This window comes from Microcaecilia unicolor, chromosome 1, assembly GCF_901765095.1.
Source record: "Microcaecilia unicolor chromosome 1, aMicUni1.1, whole genome shotgun sequence".
Lineage (NCBI taxonomy): Eukaryota > Metazoa > Chordata > Amphibia > Gymnophiona > Siphonopidae > Microcaecilia > Microcaecilia unicolor.
In genome coordinates, this window is record NC_044031.1 from 64,210,083 (window position 1) to 64,228,324 (window position 18,242).

General features: G+C 42.0%; 1 protein-coding gene across 2 annotated transcripts in view; it reads left to right on the plus strand.

The window, feature by feature from the left end:
* OXSR1 (oxidative stress responsive kinase 1) overlaps positions 1-18,242 on the plus strand; it is a 258,627-nt gene that overhangs the window by 16,026 nt on the left and 224,359 nt on the right. For both annotated transcript variants that reach the window (XR_003941568.1, XM_030198016.1), the window contains exons 2-3: positions 6,857-6,969; positions 9,553-9,661. Coding sequence is in view for 1 of the 2 variants with exons in the window: in XM_030198016.1 (XP_030053876.1) it covers positions 6,857-6,969; positions 9,553-9,661 (222 nt within the window). In the remaining variant the exon portion in view is untranslated. The remainder of the gene's footprint in view (positions 1-6,856; positions 6,970-9,552; positions 9,662-18,242) is intronic.

Genomic DNA, 18,242 nt, shown 5'->3' on the forward strand with positions numbered 1-18,242 from the left:
AGAATTTTTAATTTTTTGAATATAGACACACGTTCTGTTTAGTTTTTATCATTGTATCTGTGATGTTTTTTTAAATTGATATATTTTTAAATTGATTAAAGAATTATATTAATATATGGTTGTTTAGTATAATGTATTAATTGTGAATAAATGACAGAGGGGAAGAGGACCTCAGACCAGTGACACTTTTTTAATCAATTAAGATTATAATCATGTGGTCACAAATATGTAATCACTGGTCCTCTACCAGCCTCCTCCCTAAATATTGGTTCGTGCGCTTTTAATATTTATTAATGCTGGATTTCTCAAGCATATTTAGTAAACATTGAACATTAAACACCACAGCTACTTAGCTTAGCTTATTGCTGCTCCAACCAGAGGCTCCCCTACGGTCCCGTTTCACCACATAGGGCTTCGTCAGGGGAAGAGCACCCTGCAATATTGCACTGTGGTAGAAATCCCGAGACTCCCAACGACGAAATCTTCTGCTGCCACCGCTTCTACTGAGCAGCGCAGCGGCAGCCAGGAACAACACCTATGCTCATCCGCTGCCAGAGCGGTTGTTATGTTCTACAATTCAGCGGAGTGATCCCCTTTTGTTTTTGTTTAGTATAATGCAAATAATCGTTTTTATATGTGTTTATATGTTGGTAATTTTGTAGACCCCTGAGGAAGGCTGATATAGCCGAAACACGGACCGTGTTGGGTCCTAATAAAAGTTTTTTTGGAGCATCTTACCCTTGTGTGTGGTGACTGATCTCTTGACATTGGGCCCTCTCCACCTCATTTTTGTTCTGTTATTTGTTCTACATTGTCTTCGGTCAGTCTGCTCCATCCTTCCTGCCACATTTTTACATCCACTTATACATGCACTTGTTTCTTGTTTGGACTATTGTAACTCCCTACTTGCAGGCCTACCTTTGCAGAGTATAAAATTAATCCAATTAAATTACTTCTAATGCACATTGTTTTGATCATGTCACTCCTCTTAGATTTCTGAACACTAGCTTCCTATTTCCTCCCAAATAAAATTCAAGGTTCTACTGTTGGTGTATAAACCTAGTTCCCCTTCTGCCCCTCTATCTGAACAGGTATATTATTCCCTCTTTATGTTGTCTTAGATCGGCTGCTGATCTTCTTTCCTTATCACCGCCCTCTTCTATCTGTCTCACCAGTACTCAAAATTCTACTTTTAGCTATTTAGGTCCTAAAATCTAGAATGAGCTCCCATATCTGATTCGGTATCAACCCACCATTCCATCTTTCAAACTGGCACTTAAAAACTCACCTTTTCAGAATTGCATTTGACCTTCCTTCATAACCCTTCCCTTTTGCCTGATTTTTTCCGATTTCCTCTCTCTCCTTTGTGTCCTTCTTTCCCCCCCTTCACAGTGTCCCCCCATTTCTCCCCCTTTTTTCTTTTTCTCTTCCATGTCTTTTTCTTCTATGCCCTAGTTTTTAATTTGTTTTTATAAACTGCATTAAAGCCTTGGCTAGGCCCCTTTGTAGTATATCAAGCATGTGAAATAAATAAACCTGCTCAGATGAAAGGAAAGTGAGTAGTGGAGCGCCTCAGGGGTCGGTGTTGGGACCAGTTCTATTCTATTTGTGAGACATTGCTGAAGGGTTAGAAGGAAAAGTTTGCCTTTTTGCAGATGACAGGAAGATAGCTAATAGAGAGGATACCCCGGAGGGAGTAGAAACCTTGAGAAGGGATCTCCAAATGTTGGAAAAATGGTCAAGGGTCTGGCAGTTAAAATGTAATGCAAAGAAGTGCAGAGTGATGAACTTGGGGTGCAGAAATCCAAAAGAGATGTACCAGGTAGGAGGGGGAGAGATTGATAAGCTCTGCTCAGGAGAGGTACCTGGAGGGGTGATGGTCTGAGGACCTCAAGGTGGTGAAACAATGTGACAAGACGGTGACCATTGTCAGAAGAGTGCTAAGCTGTGTAGAGAGGGTATAACCAGCAGAAGAACATAGTAACATAGTAGATGACGGCAGAAAAAAGACTTGCGCGGTCCATCCTATCTGCCCAACAAGATAAACTCACATGTGCTACTTTTTGTGTATACCTTACCTTGATTTGTACCTGTCTTTTTCCGGGCACAGACCGTATAAGTCTGCCCAGCACTATCCCCGCCTCCAAACCATCCCTTGTACAAGTTGTTGAGGCCCCACTTGGAGTTTTGGGGGCTGTATCTTGCTAAGGATGTAAAAAGACTTGAAGCAGTTCAAAGTGACAAAAATAGTATGGGGTTTGCATAGCTGACTCCGGAATAATGTCAGGAAGTATTTTTTCAGAGAGGGTGGTAGGTACCTGGAATGCCCTTCCACGGGAGGTGGTGGAGATCCAAACGGTAACAGAATTTAAAAAATACCTAGGATAAATGAAAAGGAATTCTGTTTGGAAGGAATAGATCCAAAGAAGCTTAGCAGAGTTTAGGTTGCAAGACCGCTAATTGGGAAGCAAAACCAGTGCTGGGCAAGACTTCTATGGTCTGTGCCCTGATTGTGGATGAATAGATTGGATGGGCTGCAGTGGATCTTTTAAGGCGCTTTGACAACTTAGAATAAAGACAGTGGTGGGTAATTTTTCTATGGTCTGTGGTCTGAAAATAGCAAGGACAAATCAAGGTCAGGTATACATGTGGAATATCGCATCATACCGTAAAGGACAAGTCCATAAACCACTACTAAATGGACTTGGGAAAAATCCAAAATTCCAGGAATAACAGTATGTTTGGGAAGCTTGCCAGATGCCCTTGGCCTGGATTGGCTGCTGTCGTGGACAGGATGCTTGATGGACCCTTGGTCTTTTCCCAGTGTGGCATTACTTATGTATCAACCTAGCATTGAAATAAAACATGATAGTAGGGTGTCAGTTGGATTGCATATATTATCAACCTGAATGTCAGGTTCCCAGGTTCAGAGCCCGCAGGGAAGGGCTCTGGAGCCAACGTGAGCCCTTGGGCTGCTGACGAGCAACAGCAGCAGGCAAAACCCACCAACCAACCAACACTGGGCTAGCGCACAGGCAAGGGCTGCAGGCGCCGCCCAGCGAGCTGGAACACATGGACTGGAGTGCACCGGACTGGTTCGCACTGGACTGGAGTACACCAAACTGGTCCGCACTGCTTCACCTGCACTTAGCCACTGTCCCCCAGGAGTTGAGCCCCTGGGTTCAAGCGGCCGGCAGGACTTACTGGATGCAGGATAACACGGGCTGGGATACTAGAATAAGCTTGACAGTATCAGGACCAGGAATGGGACTAGGGCTGAGGGACCACCTCAGACCCTGGAATACCACGTAAGCTTGCACAAACCAGGAACACAGGGCCAAGACAAGACGGAAGTGCTCCCAAGCACCAAAAGGAAAGGCAGGGAAGCCCCCAGGGGAAAGCAGGGAAACCCAGCAATTCAGAAGTGTTCCTATAGCGTAACCAGACTGAAGTGCTCCTAAGCACCAAACTAACAAAAGAATTCCTAAGCACCAAACCAACAGGAGTGCTCCTAACAGCACCAAAAGGGAAAGCAGGTGAGCTAAACACGTAAGTCAAAAGTGCACATTGCACTCACACTAACCTGGACCTAAAGCAAAACGTTGCAAAGGCCAAGGCAGCATGTTCCCAGGTGGCTAATAAGCTCAACACAGCTGAGCTCAGCTGCAACAATCACAAGGCAGCTACGGGTGAGGCTAGCAGCCAAACTTCCACACAAGACTGGAAGGCTAAAATCTCTGGCCCGGAAAGATAAGAGTCTCGAAAGTCTATGGCAGCCACCGGTTCTGGCCACCAGAGGGTGAGAGGAGCACAACCCAAGGGAAAAAAAAGCCACGAACGTGACACTGAATCAAATCCACCATATTAACTTTAGTAAAAAGTGGAGTGGAGGAGTGGCCTAGTGTTTAGGGTGGTGGACTTTGGTCCTGGGGAACTGAGTTCGATTCCCACTTCAGGCACAGGCAGCTCCTTGTGACTCTGGGCAAGTCACTTAACCCTCCATTGCCCCATGTAAGCCGCATTGAGCCTGCCAAGAGTGGGAAAGCACGGGGTACAAATGTAATAAAAATAAAAGAAAAGAAAAAGCATTGTTTTCCATTATCCTTTCCCTAATTAGAGTAGGAATAGCATTTGGCTTAGCCAATAAAGTCTATCAAATTAAACAAACTAGCCTTCTGATAAAATGAGCTATACCCTCCCCCCCCCCCCCCAAAAAAAAATACATCATATTGTAACAATACGTTTTCCTGCCACATCAAACTAAAAGAAAAACTCCATCACAATTTATCTAAAAGTTAAATTACCAAGCTCTATACTATAAAACCAATGTCAAACTAAAAACTCTCCAAGGGGCTTACTAAGGGGGGTGCTCACCTCCCTTCAGTCTATAGAGTGGGGGAAAGCAATGATACTCACAGAGGTGTCCGAGGAGGGAACTTGCTTAGGCTAGCGGCACAGCATCAACTTACTACTACTACTTATCATTTCTATAGCGCTACTAGACGTACGCAGTGCTGTACACTTGAACATGAAGAGACAGTCCTTGCTCGACTTACAATCTAATTAGGACAGACAAACAGGACAAACAAGAGATAAGGGAATGTTAAAGAGAGGATGATAAAATAAGGGTTAGGAGTTAAAAGCAGCATCAAAAAGGTGGGCTTTTAGCTTAGATTTGAAGACGGTCAGAGATGGAGCTTGACATACCGGCTCAGGAAGTCTATTCCAGGTGTCGATGTCTCTTGTTGATGTCGCTTCCTTCGTAGATGTCTATTTCTGTAGATGCCTATTTCAAGTCCTTTGCATAACACTGAGCAGTTTATCTCAAAAGAATTTTTGGATAACTGCTGGATTCCATGGTAAAAGTACACAGCATGGAGAAATTTAGTTTCCATTTTAAATTTGTATTGGGAGACAGTATGAGTCTCTTGAATTGTTGTTGTTGTAGGTATCAACTTTTGATACTGCCATCTTCAGCCTCTTGAGCCCATTGGGGTTGAGGAGGTGGGGGAGCTGGGTTTGGTTTGCTTCGGCTCATTTCCAGTTAATGAGTTTCAGTAGATGGGTACTTTCTGAAACCTGTGATTGGTGTGCTTTCTTTGGGCGTGCCTCAGGGATCTAGCCTCTCCCCCGAGTTAAACATCAGTGTGCAACCACTAAGGAGGTCTTCTGTCTGATTTGGGTGTTGCTTGCTTTTTGATGTTGTTCCAATCTCCAAATGTAGGAGACTCATGAATAAACTGAGCAGACTTCAGGTGGGTCTCAAGGTGGTGGACTAGATTAAGAAAATGGTTGACTGATATACCACAGAGGGTAGTAGTTAATAGAGCTTATGTGGAGGGAAGAGTCGTATTAGTGGAGTACCTCCAGGAATGGAAGAAGAGAGGGAAGCTCGGGCGATAAACAGGCGGGATGTGAGTGAGTTTGGTAAGACAGGTATAAGAGGTGAATATTAAGATGTTCTGGAGTATGTTTATACTCTTTGGTGTACTGTAGGGGTGAGAGGGAATAGAGATGTGCTGAGCTGGCAGCTTGTGCCAGTAAAGCTTCATTAGTTGATAATTGTGATGTATCTGTTTTATTTAACTCTTGGGCGAAATTCTTTGTCATAATTTAAACAATACAGCCATCCACTTGTGTTCCTAGTCCTCTCTCCACCTTAAAGCCCCCCTACTTGTACAGATACATCCATATTTGTCTAGCCCCCCTCCTGCATCACACTTCAACTACCTTATAGCCCCCCTTCCTGTACACAGATACCATTCACTTTTCCCAGTTCTCCCTCCCCCCAATCTCTGCATTCACGGATCCAACATGGGAGGAGCTGCAGAGGCACATCAGGAGTACCTCTTGGGGCAGGGAAAAAAACCCCACTCTTGCCCGCTGCTCTGGCTAATGTTTGCTTTTTCAAGACTGCCAAGACTTCTTGCAGCAGCCTCATGAGATTTATGCTTGGAGTCTTTGCGGCCATTTTGAAGAAGCGGTGGCACAGGCAAGAACGGCAGCAGCGGGCAGGAAAGAGTGGTGTTCTTTTCTACCCCTGAAGAGGTCACTAGACTACCAGGGCACGTTAAGGTAGGCTCAGGGAGAGCCCACTGAGGTTTGGGGGAAGGGGGTAGCTGGCCAAGTCATCCCTATTACTGTGGATAAATTGCAGTAATGTTCCTGTGGAACTACTGTTCAAGTTAAGATTCCCATTATCGCCTCTTTGGCACTTCCAGATGTCGAGGGCTGTTGGCAGGGAGCAGATTCTATGTGAAAATGGTAAATCCTGCACGGCTAGGGAATCTGCGCAAAGAGCTGCGCAGAAGTCCAGCAGGAGTTAATTTTTGTAGAAGGTGGAGGCAAAAAATTCAGCCAAGCATGTGAAAAGTACAGATTAGTGTAAGGAAGCAAAGTTGAGAACCAGTAGAAGAAATGGATAAACTAGATGGGGCTTGCTACAAGTGGGGTCTGACACTGCAGCGGGAAAAAAAAACTTGGACAGACTAGATGGGCCTTGTCCTTCTGTGCTAAATTCTTTTTCACTGAAAGTACTTGAGGCATTTTGTACAGTGTTAAGTAGGAATGTGCGTTTGTTTTGAAACATCATGGGAAACTATTTTGACAGCCTTAAATGATACAAATACCCCAAATTTCGTTTTTCCCTCTGTCAGAAATTATGTGCACTGTTTAATGAAGAGTGCGCACCATTTTTTCTGACTTTGCCCCTGAAATTGAGAGTTTCCTCTGTTGTGGGCTTTTTTTTTTTTTTTATCGCTCCCAGTGCTAAGTTGTAATTCATGTTTATAGAGCTATTTTACCTTTCTATAAAATATCTGTAAAATACTTTATGAATATTTTCATTGTTTTTCAGGGAGTGGAGCAACTGCTGTGGTTCAAGCAGCCTATTGTGTGCCAAAGAAGGAGAAAGTGGCTATCAAAAGGATAAATCTTGAAAAATGTCAGACCAGTATGGATGAACTCCTGGTACAAAATCATAACTGTTTAAAATCTTTAAGCGTGACTACCTGGAAAATGTGTAATAAGTGTGTGTGAACATGTATCATCTTTAGTTTGAAAATGTTTGACCTCTAGGTAGTATAAAATGACTATTTTTGTGTTTTGGAGAACGCTATTCCTTTCTAAGCATTGTGATTTTGTTCTGCTTTTCGATATGGGCTCTGTTTGTGCCCTTTGCCGGTTCTGAGGAACTTAAACTGTCCATGATTCCTGCGTTGTGATTGGCTCAGGGACTTCCAGGTCTCTCAGCTGAGTGAAGCACTGCCAAAAACAAAAAACGTTTTTATTATTGGAGGGGGGGGGGGGAATGACGGCCAAAATGGACGTTTTTTTTTGGATGGGCATCCTCAACTGCATTTTCCTCTGGATCGAGCCGCATCGGAGGGGGTGAGCAGCGCGGCGTCTTTTGGGGGGGGGGGGGATTGATGGCCAAAATGGGCGGTTTGTTTTTTTGGGGGGGATGGGCGTCCTTAACTGCACTGTTGAGCCGCATCGGAGGGGGTGAGCAGCGCGGCGACAAAGGGAGGCGTATTTGGCATGCGCAGAGCAGCCAGCATAACGCTTGGCTGTTCTGCGCATGCTTGACTGGCCGATTGGCCGACTGTTTAACAATGGAGTAGAGAATGCAAGTGAGCTACAACAATCAGCTCATTTGCATTCCCTTTCCTTAATGCATGCCCGTTCCTTACCGATTCGCTAAGTGAATCGGTAAGGGAAGGACTTTAGTTTTAAGGAATCTAAACAAGATTCAGAATTTTAGAAATAGTTTTGTAGTTAAAATAAAACTTTATCTCACAGATTGTAGGTATGAACTTTTATAGTTTCTGGTTCTGATATCTTTGATTGGTCCAATTGATGCAGGTTGCTGTAGGCTTCTACTTTGGTGCTACATCTAACCCTCCACCTGGACAACAATCACAGGGCATGAGGAGAGTTATTTGTAATATGAAGTGAAGATAAGCTTCTTTTCTTCAGCCAGATTAAATGAAAGAAGTTCACCACACCAGATCTATTCAATTGTACCATTCACTCTGTATTTGTTCACACTGGAGTCTGTAACAACCTCTCCGGAACTGTGTAAACCACATTGAGCCCACAATTAGGTGGGAAAATGTGGGATACAAATGTAACAAATAAAGTAAAATTGAGGACTGGTGGCTCAACACAGACTGAGCAGAAGTCAGTAAAAGATTGTGTTGCAAATAAGCAAAAAGTGTATTTAAACTAAGTTGCAGAGACTGATTTGAATCCAGCCACCCAGGACAGGATTGGTGAAAGAGTGGAACTCTGTGACACCATTCTTAGCTTTTCAGGAGGAGAGAGATGATAGAGGTCTATAAAATGAGTGGAGTGGAACGGGTAGATGTGAAGCACTTTTTTTATTCTTTCCAAAAATACTAGGACTAAGGGGCATGCAATGAGGCTACAAAGTAGTAAATCTAAAATCAGAGAAAAATATTTCTTCACTCAGTGTGTAATTAAACTCTGAAATTCATTGCCAGAGAATGTGGTAAAAGCAGTTAGCTTAGCGGGGTCTAAAAAAGGGTTTGGATAATTTCCTAAAAGAAGTCTATAAGCCATTATTAAGATGGACTTGGGGAAAATCCACTGTGGCTCTTCCAGTGGGGTGTTGAATCAGTGCTGGTTTTGAATAAACTGAGTGACATTTACAAGCCTGACATTAAATGAACTCTCTGCCCTGTACATAAGATTATTGTCAAGAGATAACATGTAAGAAAGTTTGAATTTAGATTTAGGCCTATAAAGGCATGGTGCAGAAGAAAGGCTTGCTGTTTATTTACCATTGCCTCTAATGAATCGTGTTCTTTATCTCTCTATAATCTTTATCCTATAAACTCAAACATGCAAGTTCCTTTTTGGTCTGGATTTCATGCTTGCTTGGTGCTATGACCTGGTGCCATGAGCCTTCATTTACAATTTCCATAGCATTAAAAATATATAGGTTTTCCCAATGTGTTTCATCCAGTCCTTGTAGTTTTTGGCTGGGAGCTATTTAGCAGGGCTTCCTTGGGAAATCCTTTGTAATCATGAGCCCTAAATCTAGGTACTAGGTATCACTAGGGGCTAAGGAGGTCTCCATTGTATCCTCTGCACCAACAGTATTCAGCCGAAGCCCTGAGCTGGAAATTAATCCCAGTTAGCTTCTGGTTCATTGTACCAAAGAACCTTTTTTCACACTAAAATTAGTGAGCAGATGTTTTCTTTAAAGCTGGAATGTTTCACCCTTCTTTAGTTTTCTGGTCTTTTTGAACTCTGAATGAAGGGTATTTTCTAAATCGGTTGACCTAATGTTAATATCTAATCAATAAAGAACTGGCTTAAATTTTATTTGGACCATAATTCATTCAGATAAGGCTCCCAGATGATAAGCAGGTTGGTAGTGTTAACATGATGATTGCCACTCCAGCCAAGAGATTTAAATTTGTCCATGAAAGTATAATCATGTCAGTACTTCTTATATCGGTCATTTTTCCTGTTGCAACCCTTTAGTATGGTTTAGTCTTAATGTGTATTTTTTTTTCTCCACAGAAAGAAATTCAAGCCATGAGCCAGTGCCATCACCCGAACATTGTGTCTTATTACACTTCATTTGTGGTGAAAGAAGAGCTTTGGTTGGTGATGAAGCTGTTAAGTGGAGGTAAGTAGTATAAGCTTAAACTGTAAAATTAGCGCAGTTAAGAAGTTAGAAAGAAAAGATGACTAAGAAGACCTTTTAAAGATGTTGGCTGTTCTAGGTGTCTTTGTCAGGGTTTTACCCATAAATTGTTCCTTCACTTGTAATCTTATGCCACTGTTCTCTTGAGTACTTGAATTCAATCTAGTCCTAACTCTGGGCATTTTTGCTGTTTCTTGGAGACTTCTTTAGGAATTAGAAGTAAAAGTTTGCAAGATGCAACAGAATGGACACCCCTGAGGAAGTCGACAGAATGAGAAAGTCCAAGAAGCTCAAGGAGTAGCAGAGTTATTGACATGTGTAACCTAATGGAGAAGTGGCCTAATGATTAATGCAGTGAGCTGAGATCCTAAGGAACTGGGTTTGATTCCCATTGCAGCTCCTAGTGACCCTGGATATTATTATTATTACATTTGTACCCCGCGCTTTCCCACACAATGCAGGCTCAATGCGGCTTACATAGTAATTTGAAATACAAAGTTAATAGAATTTTAATAAAACAGGGGATTTGCCTTGGTGTTAGTACTGCTAGGTTTCTGAGTAGCTTTTGAAACTGTAGATCACAATATGCTAGCATGACTGGCAGAAACAGATATCGGTGGAACAGTGGTTGCCTGTTTTTTTTTTTGTTTGTTTTTTTGTTACATTTGTACCCTGTGCTTTCCCACTCATGGCAGGCTTACATGGGGCAATGGAGGGTTAAGTGACTTGCCCAGAGTCACAAGGAGCTGCCTGTGCCTGAAGTGGGAATCGAACTCAGTTCCTCAGCTCCCCAGGACCAAAGTCCACCACCCTGGTTGAGATCCTCTCTGATAGTCAGCAGTCCATACTATTCAGCAGCACCTCATCACCACCATGGGCATTGACTGGCAGGATATCACAAGGATCAGTACTGTCACCTCTTCTGGTCAGTATGTGCCGAGCTGATTCGATCAATGGACAGTCAGTTCTACATCTGCGTGGATGATGTGCAGCTACTCATACCCATTGAATCTGACAACCCACAGTCCTGAATAAACTGACTACCTGTCTAACATCAATTAAAGAGTGGGCTAAAAACAACAAACTTTGCCTGAATCCAAGTAAAACATAGCTTCTATGGGTCCCTAACACAAGTGGTCACATACTGACATCAAAATCTCTTTTGGGAAATATGAAGTCCCCCCTCAAATCACAAGTCAGAAACCCTGGAGTACAATTAGATTCAATACTTTGATTCCCCAAACCCAAGCAATCTTCAAGAGCAGTTTCTATAACTTGCAACAACTCTGCTGCTTGTCTCCTTACATTGAGAAGGCTTGTCTCCATTGTGCATGCCAAGATAACATCAAGACTGGATTACTGTAATCCACTCTACACTGGTCTGACTACAAAGAGTCTGCACCAGCTCCAATTGATTCAGAATGCTGCAGCAAGACTAATAGATTGTAAGTGATTTGAATCACACCATTTTTGCAAAAACTTAACTGGCTACCAGTACAATACAGGGCCAGATTTTAAAACTTAGATCTTCAAGGCCCTTAAAGGAAATGGTCCTGAGTACTTGAACTGGCTCTTCTTCTACATTCCTCCAAAGTCACTAAGGTCCTCCTAAGGAGTATCCGTAACCTTACTCTCTCCAAAGGACATTGCATGATATATTCCTATGGGTGTCCCTAACGTTTAGCACTCACTAAAAATATAAGCGCGCCTTAGTGAAAGACCCCCTATGTCTACTTCAGGAAGCAGGTGAAAACTTGGCTCTTCAATTAGGCCTTTAGTGGAAGAAGTAACTAACTTGCTAGTCAACATACTAATGTTTATCCACTCTTACCTAGCTAAGATAATAATTGAGCACCTTTCTGACCTTATTTGCAATTTTAAATTAGCTCCTTATTTTCTTACTTGTTACTCCTTTTTTATCTATATGTTCCAGCTTTGTTTATATCCTATGCTGTCTATTAAAATGTTTTATTGCACATTGTGTTGACATTGTAATGTAGTATACTATCCAGCTTATTTTCGAAAGAGAAAGACGCCCATATTTCGACCCAAATCAGGAGATGGGCGTCTTTCTCCCGTGTACGACCAAATCGGTATAATCGAAAGCTGATTTTGGTCGTCTTCAACTGCACTCAGTCGCAGGAACAAACAAAGTTGACGGGGGCGGGACTAGGGCGTGATTATCGGCCGAGGAGAGATGGGCGTCTAGCTGATAATCGAAACAAGGGCGTTTTGGACGAGAATTTGGTCCGCTTTATTCGGACCCTTTTTTTCAGGTCCAAGTCCCAAAAAAGTGCCCCAACTGACCAGGTGACCACCGGAGGGAATCGGGGATGACCCTCCCCTGACTCCCCCAGTGGTCACTAACCCCCTCCCACCCAGGGCTGTGCCAACACGGTAAGCACAGCAGGAGGGCGCGCCCTCTCCCCCCCCCCCCCCAAACAAGATCCCTTTTAAATTTACCTCCGTCTGGCAGCGAAGGCGCGGTGTCAGTGAAGGAGGCGGCGCTCCCGACGTCTCTACTAGTCTTCCCTTCGCTCAGTGTTCCGCCTTCTTCTGACATCAAGGAAGTGACGTCAATTTTAGATCTTTATGATTAGCTAAAAATCTGGCAATGGAGCGCCCAGCCTTATTAGCGGAGGTGTAATGACCTGACCAGTGTAAGATACGTTAGCTCTATGGATGCATAACTTGTTAAATTTGTATTTGTAATTCCACAGGAATCGTGCGTTAAGCCCTATGAGATGTAAGCCTGTTCCACTTTTGAAATCTCCAAGTTCATTTAAATGAACCAGGTCTTGTTTCTTTTGCTAGGCCGGTTAGCTAAGGATTTCACCTCTGAGTTGAGTTGATTTGAAAAGTCTTCTATGAAAGCGTTGTGGATATAAAATCTAAATCCATCAACAAGGAAGTATTTAATTTTCAAAAGGAAGTGGATTTGGTAGCATACAAATCCATTTGTAGGGAAATCATAGTGTGATTGTGTAAATGTGAGCATCAGTAGTTGTGGGTAATACTTATTTTGAAATAAAGAACATAAGCCCATCTCCAAGGGTTACAGAGACCAAGAGCACAGATAGTCTGAAGTTCCCGTCCCATCTTTATTGGAGGATAAGAACACACAAATTGACTATCCATCAGGGCGTCCAGAGGAAGATTAGTCATCTACTATATATTCCATGAAGTTCTGTTGTTGAGTCCATAAAAGGCGAGTCAATAGTTGGAGCATAAATGTTCATTATAGATATCCTTTTAGAATCGCATTGTATAGTAGCAATGACCATCTCCCATCCAAATCATGAGCTTGTTGAATTATGTTCATGTTCAATGTTTTACTAATAAAAATACACCTTTTTTTTGTGTGAGCTGGAGAAAATAAATGTATACCAGACCAGGTAAAGTTGATGTTGGAGCAGTCTTCTACATTTTTAAATGTCTCCTGAAATAAAAGAATATTGACAAGCTCTTTAACAAATTGATTTCACCCAACTGTTTTAATTTCTAGCTTGAAACTTAATCCAGTTCTGGCTTTACGCACTTTGGATAGGAATTTGCTTGTTTCCCTCTTTTTACTTTGGAGTTATTTAGAGTGATGGGACCTAATTTATGGAATGATTTACCATCTCGTTGGAAAATATTTCTCCTAACCAGTTTAGGAAAGACCTTGACTATTTATTTGTTTATACAAATGGTGGTTGTATTGGTATGATAAAATTAGATTGTCATTTAATTCCATTTATCTAAATTTATGATATGATTTAGTGTACCATAACAACTGGTAAGGAGCAGATTATCGATTACTGTTTAGTTCTGCTTGTTTTTGTTGTGTAGTAACCCGCCCAGAACACTAGATGGTGTGAGATATAAATCTGATAATTAAATAAAAATAATTTGATTTGCTAATGTTCAGCCAGGAAAAACTGCAGACAAGAAAATATAGATTCCAAGTAAACCAACAAGTCCCATATTTTGGGGAAACAAATTGATTGCACTTCCTGTTTACCCTTTTATAAAGGTAGAGCCAGATGTTAAATATGTATTGTTTTGAGTTATTTGTATTTACAATGGCTATTTTTTACCTGAAGCCCAAAGAGACCCCTTTATATGGCTTTAAGAAATAGTGTGGCAAGACTGACATGGACATCCATAGTCTGTCATGCCTCAGTCCTGAACAAGATATTCCTGGTTATTCTACTTGTCAGAGTAGGACACCTAAGGGTCTTTGACTGCAAGAATATAAAGACTGGTGTAGGTGCATTATCTTCAAAGGAATATGGAACTGCACTAGGTGCTAGGGATGAATCAACACGGTGCATGAATAAGAAAGGGAAAGGAGATGGGACTTAATATACCACCTTTCGGTGGTTACAATCAAAGCGGTTTACATATTATATACAGGCACTTTATTTTGTACCTGGGGCAGTGGAGGGTTAAGTGACGTGCCCAGTGTCATAAGGAGCTGCAGTGAGAATCAAACCCAGTTCCTCAGGTTCTCGGGCCGCTGCACTAATCACTAGGCTACTCCTCCACACCAGAGTTATCTTGGTCAGCCATTATCAGATTGAAAGAGAGAGAATGGTCTGGAGCTCTGTCAGGCTCAACCTCAATGCCTCAGCATCACTTTTAGCAAGGAAGTACCATATCTCCTGGAGAATTGCCCGGACCCTCTTTTTCAGAACCACTAGTAAGGCCTGAGGCTCATTTGGTGTAGTCACTTCCTTCAAAGTTAATCGGAACCAAATTGATGGCAGCTGTCGCATCTGCTTCAGATCTTTGGAGGATATGGTCCTTATGGTGCAGGTGCTTCTCTAGTATCAAGAATGTTGATGCCCTGGTGCTCCTGATGCCATGCTTTGAAGAAGATAGATGCTAGTGCTTCTTGGCCTCCATCCAATGCACATTGGGGTCCCTCAGCATCAATAAAGATAAAGTTGAATCCTTCCTTTTCCAGGGTAGAATGGACGACACTCAATCTGAATGGGCACTACTGATGCCCAGTACTGAAGCTGGTGGAGACCTCAATGTCTATACATTCCCTAGTGTCCAATGTAGCTCCAGGAGCCATTAGGGCCAATGCTTCTGATCAGACGTCAGTGACCGGACTAATTGGCGCCAAAAGTATGTTCACATTGTCTGCAGATGTTGACATCTAAATACTTGGCATCTTCAGAAACAGAGTTTACAAGGATTATGGCTGGGCCCCCAACACTGCAGGCACCAGTTATGAGTGTCCGTAAGAGATGATCCTGCAGCACTTTTAAAACCACTGGGAATTTTAAGGGACATCTTGGGAAAAATAACCAAGGCAAAATCAAGTGACAATTTTGATTTAAAAAAAAAAAAAAAAACTAGCCCAACCGGGATGCATGAGGCCTAAGGGGCCCTAGTATGCGGCAGCAAAAAAAAAACAAACCCAAAACTTAGTGCTGAAAAACTAAATGGGGGGAGGGGGGTTTGAAGGCAGTGGTCCCACATTAGCGCGTACAGGAGTGCGGAACAAAAGTGATGTTAAGAGCAAAAAACACATCCAAACTAGAAAGAAGCAGAGGTGAGGGCAGATCTCAATGGACAAGCTCTGCTCCATAAAAAGATAAGATTGGCATGACTGTGGCTGGTGCCTTGACTAATAATATGCAGGTGCTATCATGATTTGGTTCTGCTGGCAAGGAAAATGCTGAAGTCCTTGACCCCTCTGATTCAAGGCCCCTAGTCTGGAAGGCTTTATCCCAACATGTATCAGGTTGTTTGAGCCAGTTTCTGACTTATGGTGCCATATACTGAAATAGCTCCCATACCCCTGAGCAAATTGATGGTCAGGCCTCCAGAGTATTTAGTTTTAGAAGTTGTTTCTTGTTAAGGACTCACAGAATTGAAGCAGGACAGAGAAACAAGACAAAAATGGTATAGGATTTATGCCATAAATCATATTAGAAGACTAGAAATTAATAACTATATCCCAGAGGAAAGGAGAGACAGAGAGGTCTGAGACTTTCAAATACTCAAGTTATTTATATATATTAAAAAAAAAAAAAAAAAAGTTCCGAGAAGGGGAAGTGATAACACCTAGAGGATATGATTTGAAGTTGCAAGGTGGCAGACTTAGAAGTATCATCAGGAAATATGGACAGGGCGCTGAATGCCTGGAACTTTCTCCTGGTAAAGGTAGTGGACAAAATGTGATGGAATTCAAAAAATGCATGGGATAAACACTGGATTCCTATATAGAAAGAAGATGAAAAAAAAAATCAAATGATCTTCTAATCAGGCTGAGACAGGTATACTTGCTAGTACAGCAGGCACAACTGCACACATGAGTGGATGGATGAATGAGGAAAAGCAAACAGTAAATAATCTTCACGTTTTTAGATGAGTGAAACCTACCAAAATGGCAAGTACAGCTCTAGCTACTTGACAAGATGGACAAAAGATGATGGAATTAAAAAAAAACAAAACAAAACCCTTAAGACCTTCACACGTATATCAAGCTTTAGAAGGGTATAACTTAGCTGTTATGGCAGGTGCAGCTCTGGCTGCCTTGTTGGGGAGACTGGATGGGATATATAGGGTCATGGATTTGATAGACCACCTTTCTGGGGTACAATCAAAGCAACGTACACCTATCCTCTTGTGTTTCTCCATGTTCTACCTCATCCTTATGAACCCCTTTCTCAACGTCTTTCCCCATTGTTTTGTACCCCACCTCCTGCTAAGTCTGTATCTATATGCTGGCAGTTGCAGAGACCTAACCAGAACTTGCAATCCTAGTTCACTGATGTTTCTGGTTTAAAATGGAAGCTTGATGGAAAGAACAGCAGATGCAGGAACTTGGCAAATATTTATTTATTGCATTTGTATCCCACATTTTCCCACCTATTTGCGGGTTCAGTGTGGCTTACAATACATTGTGAATGGTGGAAATACAGTTTGTTACAACTCGGTTATGGATTACATTGTGAGGGGTTATGTGAAAATAAAGTTAGTGTCGTTAAGGGAATAGGACAATGGAAAGAAACGGGAACTGATAGGGCAACTAAGCAATAGTAGGAGAACAATTTGGTATAATTTTCTATGAGTAGAGGAATAAATGTGGTAAAAATTATGGGGGATGGGAATTCAGAAGAGAATGTATTGTTGCATTACTAACAGTGTGTGCGGACTTAATGTGTTTTGATTCTTTCAGTAAATTTTATCAAAGAGATGGGGTTTCAATGATTTGCGGAAGTTGGTTAGTTCGTAGATCGTTTTCAGGTTGCGTGGTAGTGTATTCCAGAATTGCGTGCTCATATAAGAAAAGGTTGATGCGTGTAGCGTTTTGTATTTTATGCCTTTGCAATTGGGGAAGTGAAGGTTGAGGAAAGTTCGGGATCTTTTAGCGTTTCTGGGTGGTAAGTCTGTAAAGTCAGACATGTAAGCTGGGGCTTCACCGTGAATGATTTTGTGGACTAATGTGCATACTTTAAAAGTAATGCGTTCCTTGAGTGGGAGCCAGTGTAGCTTCTCTCGTAAGGGTTTGGCACTTTCGTATTTTGGTTTTCCGAAGATGAGTCTGGCTGCTGTGTTCTGGGCTGTTTGAAGTTTCCTCAGTATTTGCTCTTTACAACCTGCGTATAGTGAGTTGCAGTAATCCAGATGGCTGAGTACGAGGGATTGCACTGGGCTGCGAAAGACGGATCTTGGGAAGAATGGTCTTATTCTTTTCAGTTTCCACATGCAGTAGAACATTTTCTTGGTTGTGTTGTTTGCATGAGTTTCAAGTGTTAAGTGGCGGTCAATAGTAACTCCAAGGATTTTTAGAGTTTCTGAGATTGGAAGGTTTAGTTTAGGTGTGTTTATAGCAGTGAATTCATTCGTGTTGTACTGGGAGGTGAGTATCAGGCATTGAGTTTTTTCTGTGTTTAGTTTCAATCAAAATGCATCTGCCCAGGAGTTCATGATGTGAAGACTTTGGTTGATTTCATTGAGGATTTCTTTAATGTCTTGTTTGAAAGGGATGTATATTGTTACATCATCGGCGTATATATACGGGTTGAGGTTATGGTTTGATAGACGTTTTGCCAAGGGGATCATCATTAGGTTGAAAATAGTTGGTGAGAGGGGTGATCCTTGTGGTACTCCACATTCAGGTGTCCATGTAGCAGACATAGTTGAGTTTGATGTGACTTGATATGAGCGCAGGGTTAGGAACCCCTTGAACCAGTTTAGGACATTTCCTCCGATGCCAAAGTATTCAAGTATGTGTAGTAGATTCCGTGGTCAACCATATCAAAGGCACTTGACATGTCAAATTGTAGGAGGAGTATGTTGTTGCCGGTTGCAATCATTTGTTTAAATTTTGTCATTAGGGTAATTAATACTGTTTCTGTGCTGTGATTCGACCGGAATACTGATTGGGCATCATGCAGTATTGAGAACTTGTTTAGATAGTTTGTGAGTTGTTTTGTTACTATCCCTTCAGTTATTTTGCTTATTAGTGGTATAGATGCTACTGGTCTGTAATTGGTTATTTCACTTGTGCTTTTCTTTGTATCTTTAGGTATTATATATAGCATATGGATGCTATTCC